Here is a 23902-nt window from a genome sequence, read left to right on the forward strand (position 1 = left end):
GTTAGCCTAGCCCTATTTGACAAGTCCGACAAGAAAGGTTGCGAGACGAAAGCAATGTAATATAGCAATTTATTCGCGCTGTAACTTATATTTTATAATCGTAGTCTAACGTGATGACATGACTATCGAGCACAGGTTTTTAAGTGAATCATGCTTCCATCTTAACGATACGGAAAACAGTGTTGTGTTGAAGAGAAAGTGTCGTGAAATCGAGCAGTCGTCGCCTTCAATGATGTGGAAGAGGTCGATTGTGCAAGCGACGGCTGAGTGGTCGCGCGGCGCCGCGGCCCTGGCGCTGCTGCTCGCCGTGTGCGCGGTGAGTGTGCCCCCGGGGGCGCGGGCCTGCCGCCGAGCGCGCGAGCTCGGGCTCCTCGCGCCACCGTCGGCTTCCTTTGTTATTGTTTGTATACAATACATGTAAACTTGTCAACTAAATTCACAGATTGTTCTCTTGTGAACTTTTACTGGTTCCTCATTCCCATTCGATTATTATTGCAATATAGTAAGTAGCTAGTGATATTTGGTGGTGTTTTGAAAACAGTGTTCTAATAACTTGTGCAACATGTGTTAAACATACAAGGAAACCAATTTTCTTGTCAAATTCTGAGGAACTGATAAGATAGTGGTAGATGTCTAAAGACAGCACAAATCATGGGTAATATTTCAAAACTTTTTATACATATCCTGTGTTGATAAGCTCATGTGAAATCTTATTAATTAATAACTAGTTTCCTTACATTTAACATCTGATTGTAGTGCCTAATTGAGTGTACATACATACATAATATAAGGAAATTCCAACTTGAGGAAAACTGGGTGCATGTCAAATGGTTATAATTTGCCTCAAATTAATTATTGAAGGAAATAGTCTTCTAAGTGTTCCATTGATAACAATAAAACATTTATTTGTAAACATATTTGTTTATTTTATAAAGTTATAGTGTGTGATTTAAAACTTAAATGGTAACTTGAACTACTGTTTTCCACATTATTTTCAGTTGCTTAATATAAATAAATTTGAGCCTATTGCCAAATCTTAAAACCTCAAAAAGTTAGTTAAGTTGTGCCAAGTTGGTTAATACACATAGATATACAAAGTATGCCGACAAATAAAAGTATGTTGAACTGAGTATAAACTGCACTGAACCTTGTACAGATTCATTAAATAACAATATCAATTCTAGAGGTCCTGTAATCAATGTCAGTTGGTTATATTTAAAATATATATAACGACGAAGAAAACCCATTTACAGTATTAGAATGAGTGACGTCAGCATCGCTGGCGTCACCCATCCCACTTTTATTTGCAGACATTACTTAATTATAACTTTTCTCCTAATCGACACTTTTAGTAATTATACAATCAAAAACTTACAGTCTCAGAATTCTCAGACAGCACAGACAGCACAGGTCCTCACATGTCCTCGTTACCGCTAAGAATGAATTGCAACATGGCGTGCTTCATAAGCGGAACACGTATAATTAAAAATGTTTTAAAATACAACAACGTGTTAAAACCATAAACTTTTTACATCAAAAATTCTAATCTAATTAATTAGTAATTTTAAAGCCTTTACATTAATTTTTTTGCATTTAATTTATTAATTATTATCCAAATCGGATGTGTTTTTATCAAATATTAATAAGGGCGTCAATTGAATAAGGGCGTCAATTGAATAAAGACCTCAATGGTAATAAAATCCGTTTCAATGTTGTTTTAGCTAGATATCATTAAAGGTTGATAAAAACACATCGATTGATGCTAATAAATCCTAATATTAATTAACAATATTGTTTAGGTAATAAATCTTTGCACTTAAAACTAATAACAATTTGTTTGTATTTGATGGGTACAATCCAACCATCAAATACTTTCATTTTAAAGTTACAAAATCAAATAAATGAATAATAATATTTAGGCAAGACACCAAAAGCTTATATTGATGTTCAGTTTGATTTGATAAATACGAATTATTTAATTAGTTATTCTTTGCGAATAATTAGTCAACACGATGCGTCGACACGGCCATTCTGCGAGGTGGGGCGCGCTCTGCACCAGTCCAAGGCAATTATTCTGAAATATTAAGTTTATTAATTTTAGTCTAGCGCCTATACACAGGAACGCTAACTAATGATTTGGTTTGGTACATTTAATGCTGCCAAATATTTAGCTAATCAACTTCACCAAGTCATCAGCTATGAATAATTCAATGTAGGTACATAAACATGTTGGTAAATTATAACAAAATGAATTGTTAATATGCTCAGCGCATCATGTCACTGCTTATGATTTTATTTTGAATACAGTTACTCCACGTAAATCTGCATCCTTTATGTTTTATTGTTAATATGCTCAGTGCATCATGTCACTGCTTATGATTTTATTTTGAATACAGTTACTCCACGTAAATCTGCATCCTTTATGTTTTAGTATATAAGAGTGATGCTGTGGTCTGGGTGGTCTTGTGCACCGTGGTCCACAGAAGCTCTAAAGGAAGTAGGTCTAGGTCGATGGTGTGGTCTAGATCATTCAGTATGATCGTGGTCCACACAGGAGCAATGTGATGATGCTGTGGTCTGGGTGGTCTTGTGCACCGTGGTCCACAGAGGCTCTAAAGGAAATAGGTCTAGGTCGATGGTGTGGTCTAGATCATTTAGTATGATCGTGGTCCACACAGGAGCAATGTGATGATGCTGTGGTCTGGGTGGTCTTGTGCACCGTGGTCCACAGAGGCTCTAAAGGAAATAGGTCTAGGTCGATGGTGTGGTCTAGATCATTTAGTATGATCGTGGTCCACACGGGATTTCAAAGAAACATGAAACATGTATGGTACTTTAAGTGTAACAATCACTTTTAAAGTTTACTTTATGAACTTTTATAAAAGTAAGAGTTGTTATAACAATAGTAATACTTTTTAAGTTTCTGCCACATCTCATACATTACATTTGAAAGACATGGTAAATAATTATCATAAATTAGACATGAATAAAATGTCTATGCTAAATATTTATTCTATGAATATGTTAGTTATGTTAAATAGATTAATATGTTTAATATTAATCTGATTTTATTTCCTATTTGTAGGTGATAGACATAGTCATCAACTAGCCATTCACAATAACAGATAGAACTCACCGGGACTTAGGCATCTTCCAGTATGCCATCTGTAGGTATGTGTGACTGCAACAAATGAGGCTCAGGTGTTGGTGTAAGCCGACCAGATGTTTCCAGTTGTTGCAGATCATCCTTGTCAGAGTCCGTCGACACGGCTGCCTGATCACCTGGCTGAGGGGCTCTACGGAGTTGATCATGAGCCACCTTGCGTCGTCCTCTTCCTGTTACTCGTTTGACCATGTAGCGATCATTGTCTAGGATTCTGTAAATCTCAAAAGGTTCACTGTATTTTAAATCAAGAGAAGTTTGGTTACGTGGGTTGTTCTTGATTAAAACATAGTCTCCCCTCTGAAACGGTTTGAGCTTGGCTTTATTCTTGTCAAAACGTTGTTTTTCATATTGTGCTGCTGTCGCCATCTTCTCCTGTACATGTTGTTCCAACAAATCAAAATCCATTGACTCGTTTTCAATATTCACTAATCTCAGGAGCTCTGGTGCACCACAATGTTCACGTCGTGTTAGAAGAGTGAGGGGTGCAACGCCGGTCACACGATGAGCAGTGCAATTGAATGCAAGTTGTAGTGCTTCTAATGCAACTTGCCATTTATCTGTGTCATAATTTTTGATCATGGTCAGAGCATTTTTTAATGTACCCATCACTTGCTTCACCTGACCATTTGCTCGGCTAACTCCTGGCACTATTGAGTGGATATCAATACCAATACGGTCACAATATACTTTAAATTCATTGCAATTACATACTCATCACGTCCTTCAGAGTCCTTGCTGCCTAGTTTGCCTGTGATGTCCATATGAATCACTTGAAATGGTGCAGTGGGCTTTTGGATGGGATGAAGTTGTGCCTGTACTGCACCAGAAGCGCTTTTAGAGATTCTGCATATGACACAATTATCAACAAAGTTCCTTACCACTGTGCTCATCTTATCAAACCAGTAAGATTGCTTAATTTTCTGTAGAGTTTTTTCCCATCCTGGATGTTGTAATGATGTGTGATATGAATTAATTAGACTCCACTGGAATGCTTTCGGGACTACTGTAACCTTATATGTACCATGTACATTATCTGTGAAGGACTTTTTTAGTACATCTTCTTCACCATTTCATATCAGTTGTTAATATTTTCATGGAGAACTCACCGGAGGGATTTCTACTGAAGAAATCTGCATGTTGAAGCCTTTCACCCTTTCTATATTCTACCTCAAAATCATAATTTTGTAGAAAGGCCCACCAACGATGAACTCTGGGTAGAAGGTCTTTCTTGTGCCTTGATGCTTTGAGAGCATTACAGTCCGTGATTACCTTGAACTTTCGGCCATACAAATACTGTTTGAAATGTTTGATTGCTCGCACCACTGCCAGTGTTTCCAGTTCATATGAGTGATAGCGGCTTTCTGTGTCAGTAGTACGTAGACTCATATAAGCAACAGGATGGTGGCGTCCCTCAATTACTTGAACCAGTACAGCTCCATAGCCCAGTCTGCTGGCATCAGTGTAAAGCTCAATTGGTGCTTCTTCCTGAAATAGAGATAAGGTAGGGGCAGTACACAAGTATTGGATGATTTTGTTGCGGGCCTCGTCAAGTCTATTATTCCATTCCCACTTAGTGTCTTTCTTAGTTAACTCATAAAGTGGTAGCATAATTTGGGAAAAGTTGGGAATGAAACGACGGAAATAACTGGCCAGGCCATTAAATTGCCTGACTTGTTTAGTTGTAGTTGGCACTGGTGCCTTAACTAAAGCCTCTACTTTCTTTGGACTTGGACCCCTGTCCATCAGAGATTATATTGCCTAAATATTCAACAGATCTTTTTTAAAAAAAAAACAGTTTTCTCAATATTAATTGAGAAACCAGTCCTTTGTAAGGAAATTAATATTTGTTCTATGTTAGATAGATTCTATGTTAGATAATACGGCGCGTTCACGTTTAAAACATTTATCAAATGTATGACCCACTTTTGAGCAAAATGTACACATTGGCTTATCTGTCTCGGAACCAAAAGACTGAGGAGTCACTGGTTTGTTTTCTAGAGAACGTGGCTGAGTGCCCTCAGATTTCTTATAGAAACGACAGTCACGTGTTTCATGACCCGATCTTTTACATACTTGGCAAGACGATTGTTTTTCCGAAAACCGTGGACGTTTGTTGATAACTAACTGAGTATTAGATTGACTCGGGTTTGGTCTTTTAATGTGGCGTATAGACGATGCTACCGAAATAAGTTCCGGAACCGATGACGCACGTGCATTTAATAACTCGATTCTCAGTCGATCATCCCCAATGCATCCAATAACTGCCTCAACCGCGTCCTCATCACTTAATTTATCTTTCGTGATACGACGCCAAAGTACCCAAGCTTGAGAAATAAATTGCGCGATATCTTTACTACTGTCATAAGTGTGTTCACGGAATCTAAAAATGTCTCTAGAATACCTATTTTCCGGCTCGAAAGTAGTTATTAACAAATTGCACAATTCTTCCCACGTGGATGTCGAGACTAACCAATTGTCTACCCACAGCCTAGCACGACCCTTGAGCAAACTTCCAACTTTCATCCTAACGTCGTAATCAGCCAGGCTGTAGTTTTCCATGGCTGTACTCACGTGTTGGCACCATTCACGTATTCCTATATTGGCGTCCGGATCGTAAGATGGCAAAAATACGTCACTAATTTTAACTTTATCCGATTGTTTAGAAAAACGATCCGACATGCCTTTCATAACCTGTAACATCTGCGAGAAAAATTCCGTGGGTACGCCGCTAACAGAAGCAGAAACATTTTCATTACTTTGAACAGAATGTCCGGCAGAAGCGGGTGGATATCCCACTTCTGATAACGACGAAGAAAACCCATTTACAGTATTAGAATGAGTGACGTCAGCATCGCTGGCGTCACCCATCCCACTTTTATTTGCAGACATTACTTAATTATAACTTTTCTCCTAATCGACACTTTTAGTAATTATACAATCAAAAACTTACAGTCTCAGAATTCTCAGACAGCACAGACAGCACAGGTCCTCACATGTCCTCGTTACCGCTAAGAATGAATTGCAACATGGCGTGCTTCATAAGCGGAACACGTATAATTAAAAATGTTTTAAAATACAACAACGTGTTAAAACCATAAACTTTTTACATCAAAAATTCTAATCTAATTAATTAGTAATTTTAAAGCCTTTACATTAATTTTTTTGCATTTAATTTATTAATTATTATCCAAATCGGATGTGTTTTTATCAAATATTAATAAGGGCGTCAATTGAATAAGGGCGTCAATTGAATAAAGACCTCAATGGTAATAAAATCCGTTTCAATGTTGTTTTAGCTAGATATCATTAAAGGTTGATAAAAACACATCGATTGATGCTAATAAATCCTAATATTAATTAACAATATTGTTTAGGTAATAAATCTTTGCACTTAAAACTAATAACAATTTGTTTGTATTTGATGGGTACAATCCAACCATCAAATACTTTCATTTTAAAGTTACAAAATCAAATAAATGAATAATAATATTTAGGCAAGACACCAAAAGCTTATATTGATGTTCAGTTTGATTTGATAAATACGAATTATTTAATTAGTTATTCTTTGCGAATAATTAGTCAACACGATGCGTCGACATATATGTTTTTTTTAAAACACTAATGGCCTAAACCTGCACTTGGCCAGCATGAGGCAGCCTTATCGCTCCCCCATTTGGGAGGAGACCATTTCCCAGCAGTGGGATATTTATGGATAAAAAAAAAATTCTAAACCTTAAAATTCTAAAATATCTAAAAGGTTTTAACCACAATTACTGGTTGTAAGACTCCAGTTATCCTTGTTTTGATTGTTTAATATTACAGATGATTAAATTGTATTGCTTCTGTCCTGCTAATAGTTCTTATTCCATTCTTTGGTTAGTGGTCAACCTAGTGTCAAAATTGTTCAAGCCTCCCGAAGGGCCTTAGGCATGACTTAACAGCCATTATTCCATTTGATAACAACAAACAGAGACACTCACTCACAGAGATCTACCTCAAACACCACTAGGCAGCTACACATCTATTAAATGACAGTGTCGCTTAACCCACAGATTGATCACCAGCCAGTGACAACTGGCTTTGAAAACCTGGTGCCTCAAAAGTATTAAAAAAAAAGAAGTGCCCCAATAAAGAACCATGATAAAAGAGGATACAAGCAGTATCAAACCATATTATTCTTTGTAAAATTTTTCTTATTGGTGCATGGGATGTTTAAAACGTACTATTTGTCCTACACCTGTATTATGACAGGAACATAAAAGAAAACCAAGAGTGGTATAAGATTCTTGCATGTTAAACACATATTTCTTCCTGTGCTGTCAAAATTAATCTAGCATCAATTATAATTTGTGCTGTAAGTTTATTGCATAAACCCATTAGACTTGTATAACATGATTATATGGATGATCAGCAGTTAGGCAGAGGCTAATGAAAGCCATTTGTAACAATCCCTACTAACTTATTTTGACCATTCACATCCATAGATCTTGCCATACAGGATTGCTGTTTACAAGTACTACATGTTTGACCTTTTTGTAAGACATCACGGTTATGATCCTTGTATGTCTTTCTAGGACTTCCCCTTTTGGAGCTTATGTTTACATCCACACAGTTTTTCCAACATAAATGTTATGTAAAATACTTCATCAAAAAAGTTTAGTTGTCTCTTTAGTAAGTATTATTATTGACGAATGAATTTTGGTTTTAGTCGTAAAATTATGTGGACAATATGATTTACAATGACATTTATATAGGTATGCTAATCAAATGTGAACCAGCTGACACAAAAAGTATTCACTCCTGATACAGAACTTACCTCAGGATGTCATTAAAAGGCACAAATAGTTTAGACATGTTGTAAACAGTCTTTGTTTATTCTTTGGTTCTCTGCCTACGCCTCTAAATATAAGGACTGATTTGATGTATGTATAGCATAAACAGTCGAGTGACATTAGCATGTATGTGTAGAGTACATGGCGAGGCGTCGATTGCGCAGACCTGGTCATCGAGATCCCAGGGTCTGGCGGCGGTGATGCAGAGCCTCAGGACGGCGGCCACTACCGCCTGGACTACTGGCCCGCGCAAGGAGACCCTTCTCCCAACTACACCGTAGCCGCTGGTGCTTCTACCATCAAGTTCCAGGGTCTCCCCGGCACTAAATACCACTTCATGCTTTATTACTCCAATTCGACGTTTCCGGACCTTCTGACGTGGAATCAAACCATCACTACTGGTTAGTTATGTTTCTTATGTTATCTGTTTAATATTGCGTACTTTCTTTTTATAGTCGGACAACTTAGTAGAGACCGCACGATTTGTCTAGATTATAATTAACAATACAGTGAATTTCCAAGATAAAGTAGCTGTATCAAACAGACCACCATCAGACCCGTGCAGATCACAGATATTCTAAATGATTATTCTGAATTTCGTATTGCTTTCGCCAGCCGCAAGACTTATGTACAAGGCTCACTACTAAGTGGTTTTGAATGGTCTTAGCTTAGCTCCTAGAGCAGTGGAAAATTGTATGCAGATTCTAAGCATTATACAATTTCAGGGGCCGAAACAGGTCAGTAAAGTCAGTAGAAGTCAGTATTTTTGGACCTGGTCAGTAAAAGTCAGTATTTTTGAAAATCGGTCAGTATTGTCAGTATTTTTCCAAACTCAATATTTTTTTTTTGTTTTCCTTTGCTGTTGGCCAATCAAACATTCTCGATCTGCCCAGTAATGATATCTGAGGGCTGCTTTGGATTCTCTATACAACGTATCCCAAATCTTAACGTCAAAACGAAACCTGAGCTAGGCCGAGTTGTGTTGGCTCTCAAAAAATATTTAAAAAAAATCTATCTCATGTAGTTTCAAAATGGCAACCATTTTTGTAAAATTGCCACCCTCTGATGAGTCGTTACGTCTACTGTGGCTAAAATGACTTCTTTTCTAGTTCTTTTTTTGTGTGGAGTATGCCTAAGTAACGTTCCTACAAATTTCAATTCATTATTTTGCACACAACTTCATTGGAATTTCTGAAAATATCCCTTTTATGGCGAACTATGCCTTGAAAATATTTCATCACTCAACTTTGACAGTCTGTCCTGAAAAATAATTGTACTACGCTTTTTCGGCATGTACCCTTAAAAGTTGGCGCATTTAATGGGCTTTCGAAAATGGCATAACGCTTACTAAATTATTCCATAGACGACGAAAAAATTAAAAAAAATCTTAAGATAGTCGATATTTAACTTATTATTAGTTCGTCATAAAACTTTCTCAAAATTACTCTAGTGTCATAAATTTTTTTGAAATCAGTATATCATAAATCAGAAAACTTCTTTAGCGGCGCTGCTCACTTTTTTTTGGAATGGGTAAAAACTTTTCAACTCGCGTCAAAATTCGTAAGACCTGATCGAAAATTCGTAAGAACTGGTCGAAAATTCGTGAGACCTGATCGAAAATTCGTGAGACCTGATCGAAAATTCGTGAGACCTGATCGAAAATTCGTAAGAACTGGTCGAAAATTCGTGAGACCTGATCGAAAATTCGTAAGACCTGATCGAAAATTCGTAAGACCTGATCGAAGATTCGTAAGACCTGATCGAAAATTCGTAAGACCGAAATTCGTATGGATGGTGGAGGCCAATAACTGAAAATATGCTTTATATTTCACACGATTCACACAAAAAACGGTTTGGAAATGGTCAGTAATTGGTCAGTATTTTTGAATTTTTGGTCAGTAAAATCAGTATTTTCGACCATGGAACCTGTTTCGGCCCCTGCAATTTGTATTTTCTAATGTGATGTAGGTAACAATTGGAATAAAATAAATATTCTGTCAGTAGATGGGGGAATTTCCCACGTATCACCGCTGGGGGCTGCGCAATATCCATTTTTATTTGATAACTGTTCATAACAGCATTATGCAATATTTGTTTAGTCTCGTGTTATTTGTTGTTTCTCGTCTAATTTTATCGTGAGTTCTTGAATTTGTAGGTATGTTCTTGTTGTCGTATTTGAAAGGCCCTTTTGGCTGTGCGATAACATTAGTACAGAAAGACCAAGAATATTAGAAAACTTTGGAAACTTTAGACCTATGAAACCATATGAACATGATTATTTTGACGACAGCTCCGGAGCCGCCAACGAATTTGACGGTAACGCTGGGCCGCAACAAACAAGCCACCATCTCATGGTCCCCGCCCACGCATGGAGAGTACTCCGGCTTCAGGTTTAAGGTAATGTACCTTATTTACAATTCGTTTTTATTTATCGTAATATATAGTTTGTGGTTTACATGGTGTCAAAGTTGTTGAAGCTGTCCGAAAAGCCTACAAATACCTGAAATGCTTGACAACTGTCATCTTAATTGACAACAGGGACTGATTTTTTAAGTGTCCTAGGAAGTATCGGAGGTCAGACGCTTAGTTCACATCCCACTTAGCCACTGCATGGAATGACTGCGTCAAGGGTCGCTAAAAATACAGATCGTTTACCGACCGGTGAGCACAATAGGCTATGATAAGTAATGTTCTTGAGGACAGAGGAGTAGTATGTATGTATGTATTCTTATGAAAAGAAGAGTGGGCGTAAAAAACAAATTATATTATTTAAAGACTGCGCTCTGTCCTTGCTTTGCGTCCTTATTGTCTAACTTGCATTCCTATATGGCTAGTTTTGTAGTCAGTAGTTTGATGGCGATGCAATTGCAAGGATTTTTATAAACTTGAACTTTTATACTAGTTTTGTTCTCTTGAGTCCTAGACCGCGCATCATTGTGTGTTTGGTCCTTTGCTACCAATAAAACTGAAAGGCAGTTGATGTGAAATCTTGGTGTGGGGGAAATAATTCGGCCATGTTACACAGGGATAGCGTAACGGGAATACGTCTTATTAAAAAATAGTAACCTAAGTATACTTTGAAAGAATCAATTAGCCTTTCTAAGTATAAAACACACCAATATTCCATATCTATAACCTAAGTTTATAGGTATATCGTATTAAAATATGCGAAGTATTTAACATTGTAAAACAACTCGCATAAATTCAGGCATGAAGCGTTTCTGTAACGAATTTAGTTTTGAAAACAAACAATTTTACAGAGGCTTTTGTGAGGTTTCGTTTTTTAAGAATTCGCATTTATAAGAACTTCGGCCACTAAAACAAGCTGAAAAATATTGAACCATATTATATGCCAGCGTGGCAGACTCAAGGCCTAACTCCTTCCACGTTTGGAAAGAGACCTTTGCCCAGCAATGGGACAGTAACGGGTTAAAAAAATATATACGAGATTGTAGAAATAGCAAACGGTCATATTTATTGTTGAACTGAGTCAGTACGGCTCAATTTACACATTTTCAGATAAAAAATAATTTTAAACTTTAGCGATATAATTTAGAGATCAAAAACGCTTGACAAACTCGAAAAAGGCACAGCCGCCTTAGGGCATACATCGAACTGATTTCGAAGTTATCTGTTTAAGGTAACTTCGACTTAACATTATAGAATTTTGGTTTAGGTTAGGTTAAGGTGGTCACCACTCCTCTACCAGTACTTCGGGAGGTCGTGGGTTTGATTCCCACGCGAGACGATTATTTGTGCGATCCACAAATAGTTGTTTCGGGTTTTGTTGTACTTTGTGTCCGTTGTTTGTAAAAATCCCTGCGACGTGAGAGCAATTCTTAGTACGAGAGATCGCTTAAAAAAATTAGACGTTACTTGAAACCTCTTCAGTACAAAGTGTTTAAAAATAGTCAACCGAGTACTTGTGTGAGGTGTAAGTTTGTGTGTGACAAGACAGTCGGTTCCGCCGATATAACGTATTGTGTTCGAACAATAGTACAAACTCCGACACTGTACACTATGCTAATTTTTCACCATCATTCATACGCGCAGCGACTTCCAACTTACCTCTGACGTACACGCCGACAAACATCTTATTTTCTTTACTTGTTACTTTAATATTCAGATTGTGTAAACGTATCTAAATATATATTTTAAGCGTGTTTTTTCAAGGCTTTCTGCTGTATTTGTAGTAATAAATGGGTTTTATTGCATTCGTGATTGATCACTTTATGATCGCAAATTGGTCTTATTATGTAGACCTTACAATTTAGATGTTAGGGAAACGAATGATAACTGACAAAAGGTTTACTATTTACAAAAAGATAACAAATACAGGTGTTCTGGAGAAATCTTATTACAATTACAAAACCTTTTATCCAACAGTTGAAGTTGGATTTAATAATAATATAATTGTATCACACGTAAGGGTGTCGTCAAACAAAATGAACACACGTCGGTGTTTTAGAAAGCAAACTAAACGAGGACCCAGTGCAGACGACTCTGCACCTCTGCTGCTCTCTCAGACGGAGCAGGACCCTTAGTTAAATGTTCTACAAATCGGGTGATCGAAGCGCTATTGCTCTCGCTATCACGCCCAGCAATTCTATCCAAGCGGCTCTAAAAATCGTTCATTATGGTTTATCAAAATAGTTCAAGTAGTTTTGCAGCACCTATAACTGATTAATATACAACGTGTCCCAAAACTCAACGTCAAAACGAAAACCTGAGCTAGGCCGAGTTGTGTTGGCTCTCAAAAAATAATTTAAAAAAATCTATCTTGTGTAGTTTAAAAATGACAACCATTTTTGTAAAATTGCCACCCTCTGATGAGTTTTGTCTACTGTGGCAACAAATGACTTCTTTTCTAGTTCTTTTTTATGTGAAGTATTCCTAAGTAACGCTCCTACAAAATTCAATTCATTATTTGCACACAACTTCATTGGAATATCAGAAAATATCCCTTTTATGGCGAATTATGCCGTGAAAATAATTTCATCACTCAACTTTGACAGTCTGTCCTGAAAAATAATTGTACTACGCTTTTTCGGCATATACCTTCAAAAGTTGGCGCATTTAATGAGCTTTCGAAAATGGTATAACACTTACTAAATTATTTTATAGACGATGAGAGAATAAAAAAAATCTTAAGATAGTCGGTATTTAACGTATTATTAGTTCGTCATAAAACTTTCTCAAATTATTCTAATGTCATCTAGGCGTTCTGTGAGGTGTAATTAAAGAGAAGTAATGTTTAATTATTGACGATTAAGTAAAGGTTCATTTAAATAATCATTAGATTTTTAATAAAAATTGATCTTTATTTAAACAATCCCAAACACAATAAATGTCACTAACACCATGAATGTAGCGTCACTATCCGTCCCACTCTTAAATTTCTTCGTCGCTTTATGTGACTGCCGCCCAAGAGGTCTCGGGTTCGAATCCTGGGTCGAGCCAAAAAGTAATTTTAGAGATTTTCTGTTAAAAAATTCTCAGAGACTGCCCGCAGGTAGGAAGTTGAGGTAAGGGACCTCCGTGCCTCGGAGAGCACGTAAAGCCGTCGGTCCTGCGCCTGACCTCTCTCTGGTCGTGACGGTTTAGCCGTCCCACCAGACTATGAGAGTGTACCTGTGTATTGTGCACACACTTGGCCACTATAAACAAAAACCTGAACTGTTGGCTGGTTTCAATGAAACTGACCGCCGTATCCGAAATCTACCAGGACAACATCATCACAGAACGCTTAGATGACATTAGAATAATTTTGAGGAAGTTTTATGACGAACTAATAATACGTTAAATACCGACTATCTTAAGATTTTTTTTATTTTCTCATCGTCTATAAAATAATTTAGTAAGTGTTATACCATTTTCGAAAGCTCATTAAATGCGCCAACTTTTGAAGGTACATGCCGATAAAGCGTAGTACAATTATTTTTCAGGACAGACTGTCAAAGTTGAGTGATGAAATTATTTTCACGGCGTAATTCGCCATAAAAGGGATATTTTCTGATATTCCAATGAAGTTGTGTGCAAATAATGAATTGAATTTTGTGGGAGCGTTACTTAAGAATACTCCACATAAAAAAAGAACTAGAAAAGAAGTCATTTGTTGCCACAGTAGACTAAACTCATCAGAGGGTGGCAATTTTACAAAAATGGTTGTCATTTTTAAACTACACGAGATAGATTTTTTTTAATTATTTTTTGAGAGCCAACACAACTCGGCCTAGCTCAGGTTTTCGTTTTGACGTTGAGTTTTGGGACACGTTGTATACAATAAGGCTTCCAGTCCAGGTATGGTAACAATGTCATATGTACAGGTGATTCCTCTAACGGAGCGGGCCGAAGGCGGTGCGCGAAACATCACGATAGAAGGTTCTGGCAACTGGACCTATCAGCTCCGAGACCTGTCCCCTGGCGCTACCTACCAGCTCCATGCCTTCACGCTACTGCATGACAAGGAGTCAGCAGCCTACGCATCCAGGAACTTTACCACCAGTGAGTTTGATATAGAATAAGATAGCCGAATGCTGAAATGTCCTTCAATTTCTTCAGTATCAAGCTGTCTTTGTCACTTTGAGGTGTGCCGTAGAGACAGAAATTCTGAATATTTGAAATTGATCTTCCTGCATTCGGTTGTTAGGAACATTGACATCTTTATCGTAAAAGGTTGTAAAGATATTACTGTTAAGCAGGTTTAAAGACTTTTACCAAAACTTTTCTAAAGACACTAATCTCTTTTTTATTGCTCGGCCTGATACCTAAAATCGAAACTCTACTCCTGGACTTTCGGACTTCGTGATCAGCAGCTTTTTCGATGATATGTCTGTCTACGTATCTAATACAATCGGCGTATCTTCCACCGTGTCATTAGTTTCATTTACTCGTATCTAAGACACTTACCTCGGTCCAGTTCTTCACAAATACGCTTTTATAAAGATCTGAAGCAACCTTTTAATATTACAGATGTCGGTATATTACTAAATGCGACTATTTTGCAATGCAACTAATACTCTAACAGCAAGATTTTTTAGGGAAATGTCCCTATTTGAGGGAGATACTCCATCAAATCTTTTTCAGCTGCGTGGTCACATCCCTGAAAGGCGGGATGTTTGGATAATTTTACACTGACAACACTAACCTGTTAACTTTTTTATTTGTAAGAGATGTTCGCTATAAAATAATACTTAATTAATTAACTAAACTAGTAAAGTATATGATTTAAGAAACTTATTCAATTGATTACTACTGTTTTAACTCATAATAAGTCCATCCCTTTTGTATTTCTTTGTAGGAATAATATCGATATTGTAGAATTTATATACCACAATATCGATTTTTGCATTTAATGAGTACCTATTTTAGAGATAACAAATGAATGTTAAACCGTCGTATGGTGTGAAGCGCCCAAAATTCCGTTTAGTAGTTTATGAGTTACCCACGAACAGATAGTCAGATATTGATTTTATAGTAGTCAAGTATATGTCTGTATTCGAAATCTCTCCATTTACAACATCATCTTCCTCAACTTGTTTTGCAAAAAAACAGCCGCGTCAGTAGTAAATGCATAGATTATAATTGTTCACGATAGATACGTGTGTAAAACCTATGGCGTGTTGATGTCGAGACAATGGTCTATAACTCTAATGGGCGAGGCGACGCTTCACACTATAACTGATATTACTTCCCTATAAAATGCTGCGGGTTATCGTGAAATTGGGATTTTGAACAAATATCTAGATTAGTAGTTCATTAAAAGTGGTCAACTGTGCAGAACTTTGTTTCTTGTGGCCTAGCGTGTGCACAATACAAGGGTACACTCTCTTTTTCCTCACTCTCATAATCCGGTGGGCCGGCTAAACCGTCACGTCCAGTGAGAGGTCAGACGCAGGATCGACGGCTTAACGTGCTCTCCGACGCACAGAGATTGAATTCAACTTCATAACTCCGGGCAGTCTCTGAGAAATTCTTATCAGAAAAAGTCAGGAAATGATTCGAACGCAGGACCTCTCGCGTTGAATTCATATACGAGTACATTACCGACCACGGTACAGAGGCAGCGAAGTATACCTATCTAGATAAATGATGTGAATGTTCAATTAGCCCTCAGGCTTAAATGATTCTGATTCAAAAGTAGTCAAAAGCTTAATGGCTTTTTTATACGATGAGTAATAAAATATGCAAAAGAAAGTTGTAACCAATCACGTCACTATGACGTCATCGCTTCCATACAACGATTATCTCAATGATCATCTTTACTAGTATTTGCCACTTGACAACTCATATTATAGATTACGGCTAGGAGTACTTTATAGGTGTCATAACAAACAGAAAGAAACAAATTCTACGCCACAAACAAATCGCTGACTCAGCATAATTCTAGTTAAATATCACTTGCTCCAAATACAACTTGTTTTAACATAAAAATGATATTAATTTGTAAATTCTGATCGTAACAGATAGATAAATTACTCAGGTTTTTATGTGCTTAGAAAGGCTCTATCAAACTAAGATTGTAGATTCATATTATAGACAAACTACACTTAACAATAACTGTACTAAAGGAAAAGGGTTTAAAAAAATCTTGTAGTAATTGTGACAAACAAGATGTTATCTTTTCTCCTAGGAAGTTCATCTAAACTCAGATTTTATAGTAATACCGTAACATTTACATTGTAAAGAGTCATGCCGATTATACAATTCAAGTAGTAATCTTATTTTGCTGACTGAATACAACGATACAAAGACAGCAGTGTATAAACATTGCACTACAGGGAAAAACATATCTCAAAATGACGAATCCCCCGTTGGATTTTACGAGTTAGGCAATTAATATGTTGATTATTTATAAATATTCAATAAGCCTAGGATTTTGCGAGCGACAATTTTGATGTGTTGTGAAACGATCGCCTTGACATTTAGTAGTTGATCGAGTGACGCATTGGCGGTAGGAAGTGTGACGTCACACCATGGACATCACATTGTGTTCACATCGTTTGCACTTGTGTGTGTGCAAACGCCGTTACACCACATTTCTGTGCCTCTAGTGAAAAAGTGTTTAACTCCGATTTTGTAGTTGATGAGTTAAGTATACTAAAATGTTTAGAAAAAAAATGCTCTATCGATGTGTAAACATATAATTGTTTATCTTTACAAATGAAAAGGTTAGCAGTGTGCAAAGGGGGTTAATTTCACGAAAATATTGCAAAGGTGGGATATAAATTCACTCTAATTACTTAACTAATTTCGACAAAATCGGCTTTATACTCTTTTTCACTAGAGGCACAGATTTGTGAAGGCACACCGCACGGAATTGCAATGCGCTAACATTGTGCTGCTTGCAATCCAAGCGTCGGTTGTTAACGCCTCGACCTTCAGATGCAACAAATATGATCCAAACTATTTAAAATGACGTCAATTTCAAACAATATATTTAAACTCTTTGTTTTAGTAACTGTTATTGAGCCATTTAAGGATATTTGGTATTAGTCATAACGTGTTAAAATATATCGTTTAGTCACACGAAATATGAGCGTAATATCGTAACTCTCGGTAAATGGTATCGTGGAGAAAATTGCGACATGGTGTTATTGTTCGTGACGCATTATATCACAATCTTGTATCAAGTGGGACAGCGAGGTTTACGAGCCTTGATGAATGTACAACACTGTCTTGAGCATGAAGGCGTGGGCGTTAAAGGTGGATGCGTATTCGAGCAATAACTTAAAACAATCAAGGCCTATCCACACCCTCATTACGGGAGGAGACCCTTGCCTAGCAGTGGGACAGTTTTGGGTCATATACATCTAATTTTGTAATTAATGAGCTCCAGCAATATTAGCTAATATAAATATGTAAATAATAACGACGATTTTGTTCTAACTCATACCAATAAGCGACTGGAACATAAAAAAAGAAACATCAATTTGGAATCTTAAATATAAATAAAGGAATTTTCGACGTAAATGAGTCTGCGCACCGCTTCAAAAAAGCGTCGAGCATTCGCCAGAAACGGCCAGAAGTAAAGTCTGTTACGAGCTTATGACGTAACAAGCGTTTGCTCGAATGTGTAGTCACCTTCATGTTCTGCTTTCACTGAAACTGTAGGCGGGGTACAGGTGAGGTGCACTTGCGCCTAGTGGCCGGTACTCCACGTGACCACGGCGAAGGTCGCGGGAGGCTCGCGGGGGGGGGGGGAGTGACGTTGTCATACAATGTGTATGTCACAGCCGTGTATTGTCCACAGATACTATTGTTCAGTTTTCGGCATTTTACATGCAAAATTGTAAACCTTCTTTGTAGTATTAACTTTACATTGCACTTGAGGATATTCTGCCATGGTTTTTGCTTTAGTAAGACTTCATAGTTCAGTGCCACGAATAGTTGTTTTTAGTTTACAAAAGTCGAATAGAAATGGCCTATAATTGGATCCTAGCTCTTCAACTATCTCCATCATGCGGTTCAGCGTTTCAGATTTGAAAGCGTAACAGACAGGCTTTCGCATTTATGCTGTTAGTAATATAGTGAGGAGCAACGTTGATAGTTTGGAAGTACCACTTTAATAATAATTACAGTAATTATGTACAAATGTTCCTAGAAGTGTGAGTTCAAAGCTTATGTCGGCAGTGTACACGGAAAATACAAATGTGTAATTATTTTCCTTTTAGATATTTTTTTTTTATTTGGTTTTACTACTTATTATATATATACTACCTGTTATATAATTAACAGGAGTCGTTCCTGAGATTAACGCGATTAAACGCGTTAATCTCAGGAACGACTCCTGTTAATTTGGAACAATATACGTAGGTACTAGTTAGTACTTACATAATAGAATGTTAGGCCTATTCTATAAATATTTTGTTATCCTTATACTAAACAAATGCATAACTTTACTATCTACATAATACTATAAAATGGAGTCGAGACGGTCTGTTCGGGATAAACTCAAAATCTTTTTAACGGATTTTCATGCGGTTTTCACTAATAGTAGGCAGATTTTCGAAAGTTTTAGCATAATTGTATTAGATTAACCCTATATAACCGAGGCGTAGACGGAGAATGCCTGACTGACTAGTAATAACTTAAATAGAGTTTAACACACTTTCTTTATGTATTTTTCCTTTTTCCATCAATGGTTATGGCAGACATCTGCAACATGAGTCATGTAATTATTTCCAGCCTGTATTACCAGTAGGTATATATTTATAAATGTTTTATTGTATGTGGTTTATACACAGTCCCATTGTCCCGATGACCCAACACAATTATTACAATAATGGCTGGAAACGGTCGACCATTCGATTATTCCTTTGAATACCTAGTTTATTTATCAAGTCAAATGAAATGCCTATTTGGATCTGTGATTTGTATGTTTGTTAAATCCTATGATATATATTAAATAACTAATTTGACTTATTAACATATGATATTGATTTACAATATACAACACTCTTTATAATGAAGGTGATTGGGTTTAGGAAAAATTATTAAACTTGTATTTTATAAGTTAAATTGTAAAAGATTTAACCAAAATTGCTCCGCTATGTCCATTTTATTCTTATGTAAAATGGACATACCTTTATATACCTGATACCTTTTACTCCGGGAAGTCTTTTTCACGCGGACGTAGTCGCGGGAAAAGACTGGTAATGTATATGTGTAATAAAACGATGTTTTATTCTCCTTAGATAAAAATATTTTACAGCGAACATCTGTTAATTTTTCCTTAAGTTTTAACAGGAATTGTGAATTTTATATGTAATCTTACTAATAAAGAATGTAGTTTCGAAAAGGATATTTCGCATTGCAATCACATGAGACATATGACCTTTTCGAAATCACATTGTTGAAGATGGATGACTTAATTATTTAGAATCGTTTGAGGAAATACCACTATTATATTATATTTAGCTTTAGTTACATAAGGCGCAAAGAATGTAAGAATGTATAAGTTAACGTGTATTTATGTGATTCAATCTGTGTTAGTTTTGAACGACAATGACATTTAGTAAATGTAGTTTAGTAGTTATTTGCTAATTTAATTTGAAAATATTCGTAAAGTAGGCAGAGAGTCGGCCTTATAATTATGGATAGTCATCAAAATTCCCTTATTCTAACATGATCCTTAAAGTTTTAAAATCCCCTTCACTATTATACACTACTTGCTACAATTACTACGGGATAGTGTAGTAAAGGAAAATGTATTTCCATTATTTTATTGACATAGGTTAAAAATTAATAGACCTTGAGAGACTGGAGTATTTTGACAGATCTTTAAATCCTAGAAATAATGACAAAGTCTTAGTTCAGTGTCTCTCTGATAACAGTCATAAGAAAATGACATGTATTGCACATTTTTATGTTAAATGTTAATAATAAAGTCATCCATCTCCCTCTAACGTTACCTTCCTATTAACAACTAGCGAGTGGGAGTGAGACAACACGATATAATATGCTTTTCTTTTGTCGCAACTCGCAGGACTCGCAGGACAGTGGTGAGCAGACGGCATGTTTAATCTTTTGAATGTTAGCTCTACTTAGACTTATGTGCTGTAATTGAGTTAAAAAACTGTTAGAAATAATGTATTATAGTGATATGTGTAATTTCTCCCTAATGTATCTTTTCTTGTTGTCATCTCAGTGGTTTCTAGCCATTACATCAATTTAATACGTCATATCGGATTGGGTTTACATTTTTCTTCGATTGAAGCATCCCAGTTTTGTGCATATTCAAATTCAAAATACCTTTGCTATCGTAATCTTCGTATACCATAGTTCTCTTTTTTAGATTTTCCTTCCTTTTTCGTTTTTTATGTATGTGTTAATACAACGGCACTGACTCTTGAACTATTAATCAAGAATTTCGATTTTTTCCATTCCTGTTGTTATATTGGACTACCTTGTATTTTGGTAAAGTTATCTTAGTTTGGCATCATCCTAAATCCCGCTTTCCTTGCCTATAGTTTGGCTTAAAAGATAGATTTAAAAGAAACAGTTAATGCCAATTGATGTACTGCAAGTAAATATAGCCGTGATCTCAGGCCCCTCAATAAGAGAAGTGTTAACAATTCACACGGAACACATCCGAGAACTAAGTCAGTTCATGTGTTATATAAGGGTAAAAAGTATATGGGAAATAGCATTGTCACACGGTTCTAACATACGTGGTGACGGGAGCAGGCCCTTTGACGTCATCGTTCTTGTCGTGACGTCAACAATGGCAGATGTGGATGCATCTGATGCATATGGGAACTATCGGATGTAGTTTTTTGATCTTTGAGACTGCTTATTAGTGCTGTTGACTTTCCCTTTGTTATCTAAATATATAAAACTCAAAGCTTTCTGAGTACATTTAGTGGTAGTTTATCTATTCAATAGTGCTTGAACTCATATAAAAAAACGCAATTGAATAGATAAACTACCGCTGAATGTACTCCGAAGCCGGAGATTTGTGATTTTTCAACGCACAGCCCAATCCACTGGGCGGATCAGGCTGAAATTTGGCATGCAGGTAGATGTTATGACGTAGGCATCTAAGAAGGGAAGGATTTTGTTCAATTCTGCCCCCAAGGGGATAAAATAGAGGATGAAATTTGTATGAAAATTCTATCCTAAATCCTAAGCTACGGGCAAAAGCCAGTCATATAATATCTCTACGGCGTTCACCGTTCGTCACAAACTTTGTAGGGTCCATGGTTTGCTTGGTTTAGGCAGAGTTGCATCTGCAGTCGTTTTCAGTCTGCTTGAGACTCAGAGAAGCGTTAGGCCTATATTTATCTTTCTGTTATGTGAACCTATTATTGTTTCTTTATTAGGCTTCTTAGAATTTAATGTTAATTCTGATGCCAATCGATTCCCACACGTAACAAATATTTGCGCGATCTGCGAATAGTTGTTTCGGGTCTGATTGTACTTTGTGTCCGACGTTATATGTTTGTAAAAGTCCCCGCGGCACAAGAACGGCAATTCTTATTGCGGGAGTTGTATTCTTGTCCTTCTGGTTTAGCGGATTTATCCTTGTTTACGTAGTTATCTACTAGGGTTTAGCGTTGACATTGTCAGACGGGTAACCGATTAAAATATCTATACATGTCAAGCCTGACTTACAAGAGATAGTGCGTTCGGTAAAAACCATGGAATGCGTCAACATCTTCCATTAAATATTCGTAACGGCTCCGGCGAGTCTCCTAGCGTCATTTACATAGAGTTTCCTCGTATAATGTAACAAACAGCACATAAGTCGTGTAGTGAGAGCTGCTTAGTATGTCGCATGCTTTACTTGTGTTTACGCATGGTTTGGTGAACATTATACATATTTGTCATAGCGCGCCACTTCGTGTGTGTGGCCAACACGGCCAACATTGCCAACATTTTATGTGTATCAAGGTTGATTACTGCGAACATTTGTTACGTTTATAATTTTACACCACGCATCATCGTTGGCATACGTCTTGTACAAACATTGGATCAATTGTACGTTTTATTTTCATGCTCCCGGATTTAAATATTACATAGACGATGAGAACAAAGCTGATGACTCAAGGGGAATAGATATATTTAAAAAGTAATTAGTTATTAAGACTCCTCCGTTGCGCATTGGTTTTTGCTATTGCGTCGGGAGGTCGTGGGTTCGATTCCCACACGGAACAAATATTTGTGCGATCCACAAATTGTTGTTTCGGGTCTGGTTGCACTTTGTGTCCGTTGTTTGTATGTTTTTAAAAAGGCCCTGCGACACAAGAGTAATTCGAAGTGCGGGAGTTGTCTTTTAAAAACAAGGCAGATGACTCAAGGGGAATATATAAAAGAATAAATGAGTTATTATTTTCCTTGTGTCCATTCATCTATAAATATGAATATATAAATGAACCGGTCTGGGGTTGCCTTACCTATATGAGGAAGGTCGCGAGTGTAATGCCCAGGTACAGTCAGATACAAAAATATATATTTTTTTAAATTTTACACCATTACATACATACAATCAGCAAATTTGCCTTACTTGTCTTTATTCTAGCTTAAGTTTTTTTACGCTTGTTGAAAGATTTTTGTTGCCGACTGTACCCAATATGTTTTTTTAAGTATCGACTAAAGTCATGTTCATATGTTTTTTTTTATTTTATTTGCTTAATGTACTTACTATATGTATTGATGTTGGTATTATCATAATTATGCGTTGTGTCGACATTCTGTTCATGCCTCACTTGTGGACGGCCGATCGAAATTAGGCGTTTGATGTACCTAGGAACTACTACTGTCCTAGAAATGTATAGTTTGAAGTAAAATATATTTTACGGTAGAAAAAATAACCAGTAAGTAACCTATTAATGTCCCATGCTGGGCAAGGGTCTCTTCCCGGAATGAGGGAGGGGTTAATTTCGGTAGAATAATAAAATTTAGAATCTTATATTTGTATCTTTAGAATCCATTCACAACACTACAGTTCAAAAGATTTTTAAACTTCATTTTGAAACAAGAAACTAATTTTTTATTTTAACAATCTACCGAAACAGATGCTCCCTTTTTATATTCAAGTGATATTCGGGTGATATGAATAGATAAATATTAATACGACACTGAAAAAATAGGGAGTAAAGTCATTTATATTTGTAATCTGTTTTGCTGTCAGTGACAGGCCTTTACTTTCGTTTCCAATTAAATATTTTACAATTTTTATTACACGTAACACGCATGTTGCATTTTGTATGTTGGTAATACCAACTTTAATTTTTTCTTGCTTAATTAAACTGATGTGTCATCTTTAAACGATAATGAACTTGGCAGTCAATTCAATTGAAATTACGAGATAATTAAATTAAAATTAAATTATCCGTTAAATTAGTGATTTGATTCAAAAGCCATGCTAACGTAACCATGACATTCAACTACCCAAGGTCGA

General features: G+C 36.5%; 2 protein-coding genes across 5 annotated transcripts in view; one reads left to right on the forward strand and one right to left on the reverse strand.

The window, feature by feature from the left end:
- Ptp10D (Protein tyrosine phosphatase 10D) overlaps positions 1-23902 on the forward strand; it is a 50442-nt gene continuing 26540 nt past the window's right edge. For 3 of the 4 annotated variants that reach the window (XR_012959540.1, XR_012959542.1, XR_012959541.1), the window contains exons 1-4: positions 1-316; positions 8135-8399; positions 10289-10395; positions 14325-14502. Coding sequence is in view for 1 of the 4 variants with exons in the window: in XM_076116190.1 (XP_075972305.1) it covers positions 119-316; positions 8135-8399; positions 10289-10395; positions 14325-14502 (748 nt within the window). In the remaining 3 variants the exon portion in view is untranslated. The remainder of the gene's footprint in view (positions 317-8134; positions 8400-10288; positions 10396-14324; positions 14503-23902) is intronic. The other variant, XM_076116190.1, reaches the window with a different exon arrangement.
- Positions 1247-6766, reverse strand: LOC142974068 (uncharacterized). The gene is made up of 3 exons (XM_076116191.1): positions 6117-6766; positions 3137-4651; positions 1247-2074 (listed from the first exon to the last, which is right to left on the reverse strand). The coding sequence occupies exon 2, from the start codon at positions 3770-3772 to the stop codon at positions 3143-3145; it is 630 nt and encodes a 209-aa protein (XP_075972306.1). The 5' UTR covers positions 3773-4651; positions 6117-6766; the 3' UTR covers positions 1247-2074; positions 3137-3142.

Source organism: Anticarsia gemmatalis, chromosome 7 (assembly GCF_050436995.1).
Source record: "Anticarsia gemmatalis isolate Benzon Research Colony breed Stoneville strain chromosome 7, ilAntGemm2 primary, whole genome shotgun sequence".
NCBI classification, from domain to species: domain Eukaryota; kingdom Metazoa; phylum Arthropoda; class Insecta; order Lepidoptera; family Erebidae; genus Anticarsia; species Anticarsia gemmatalis.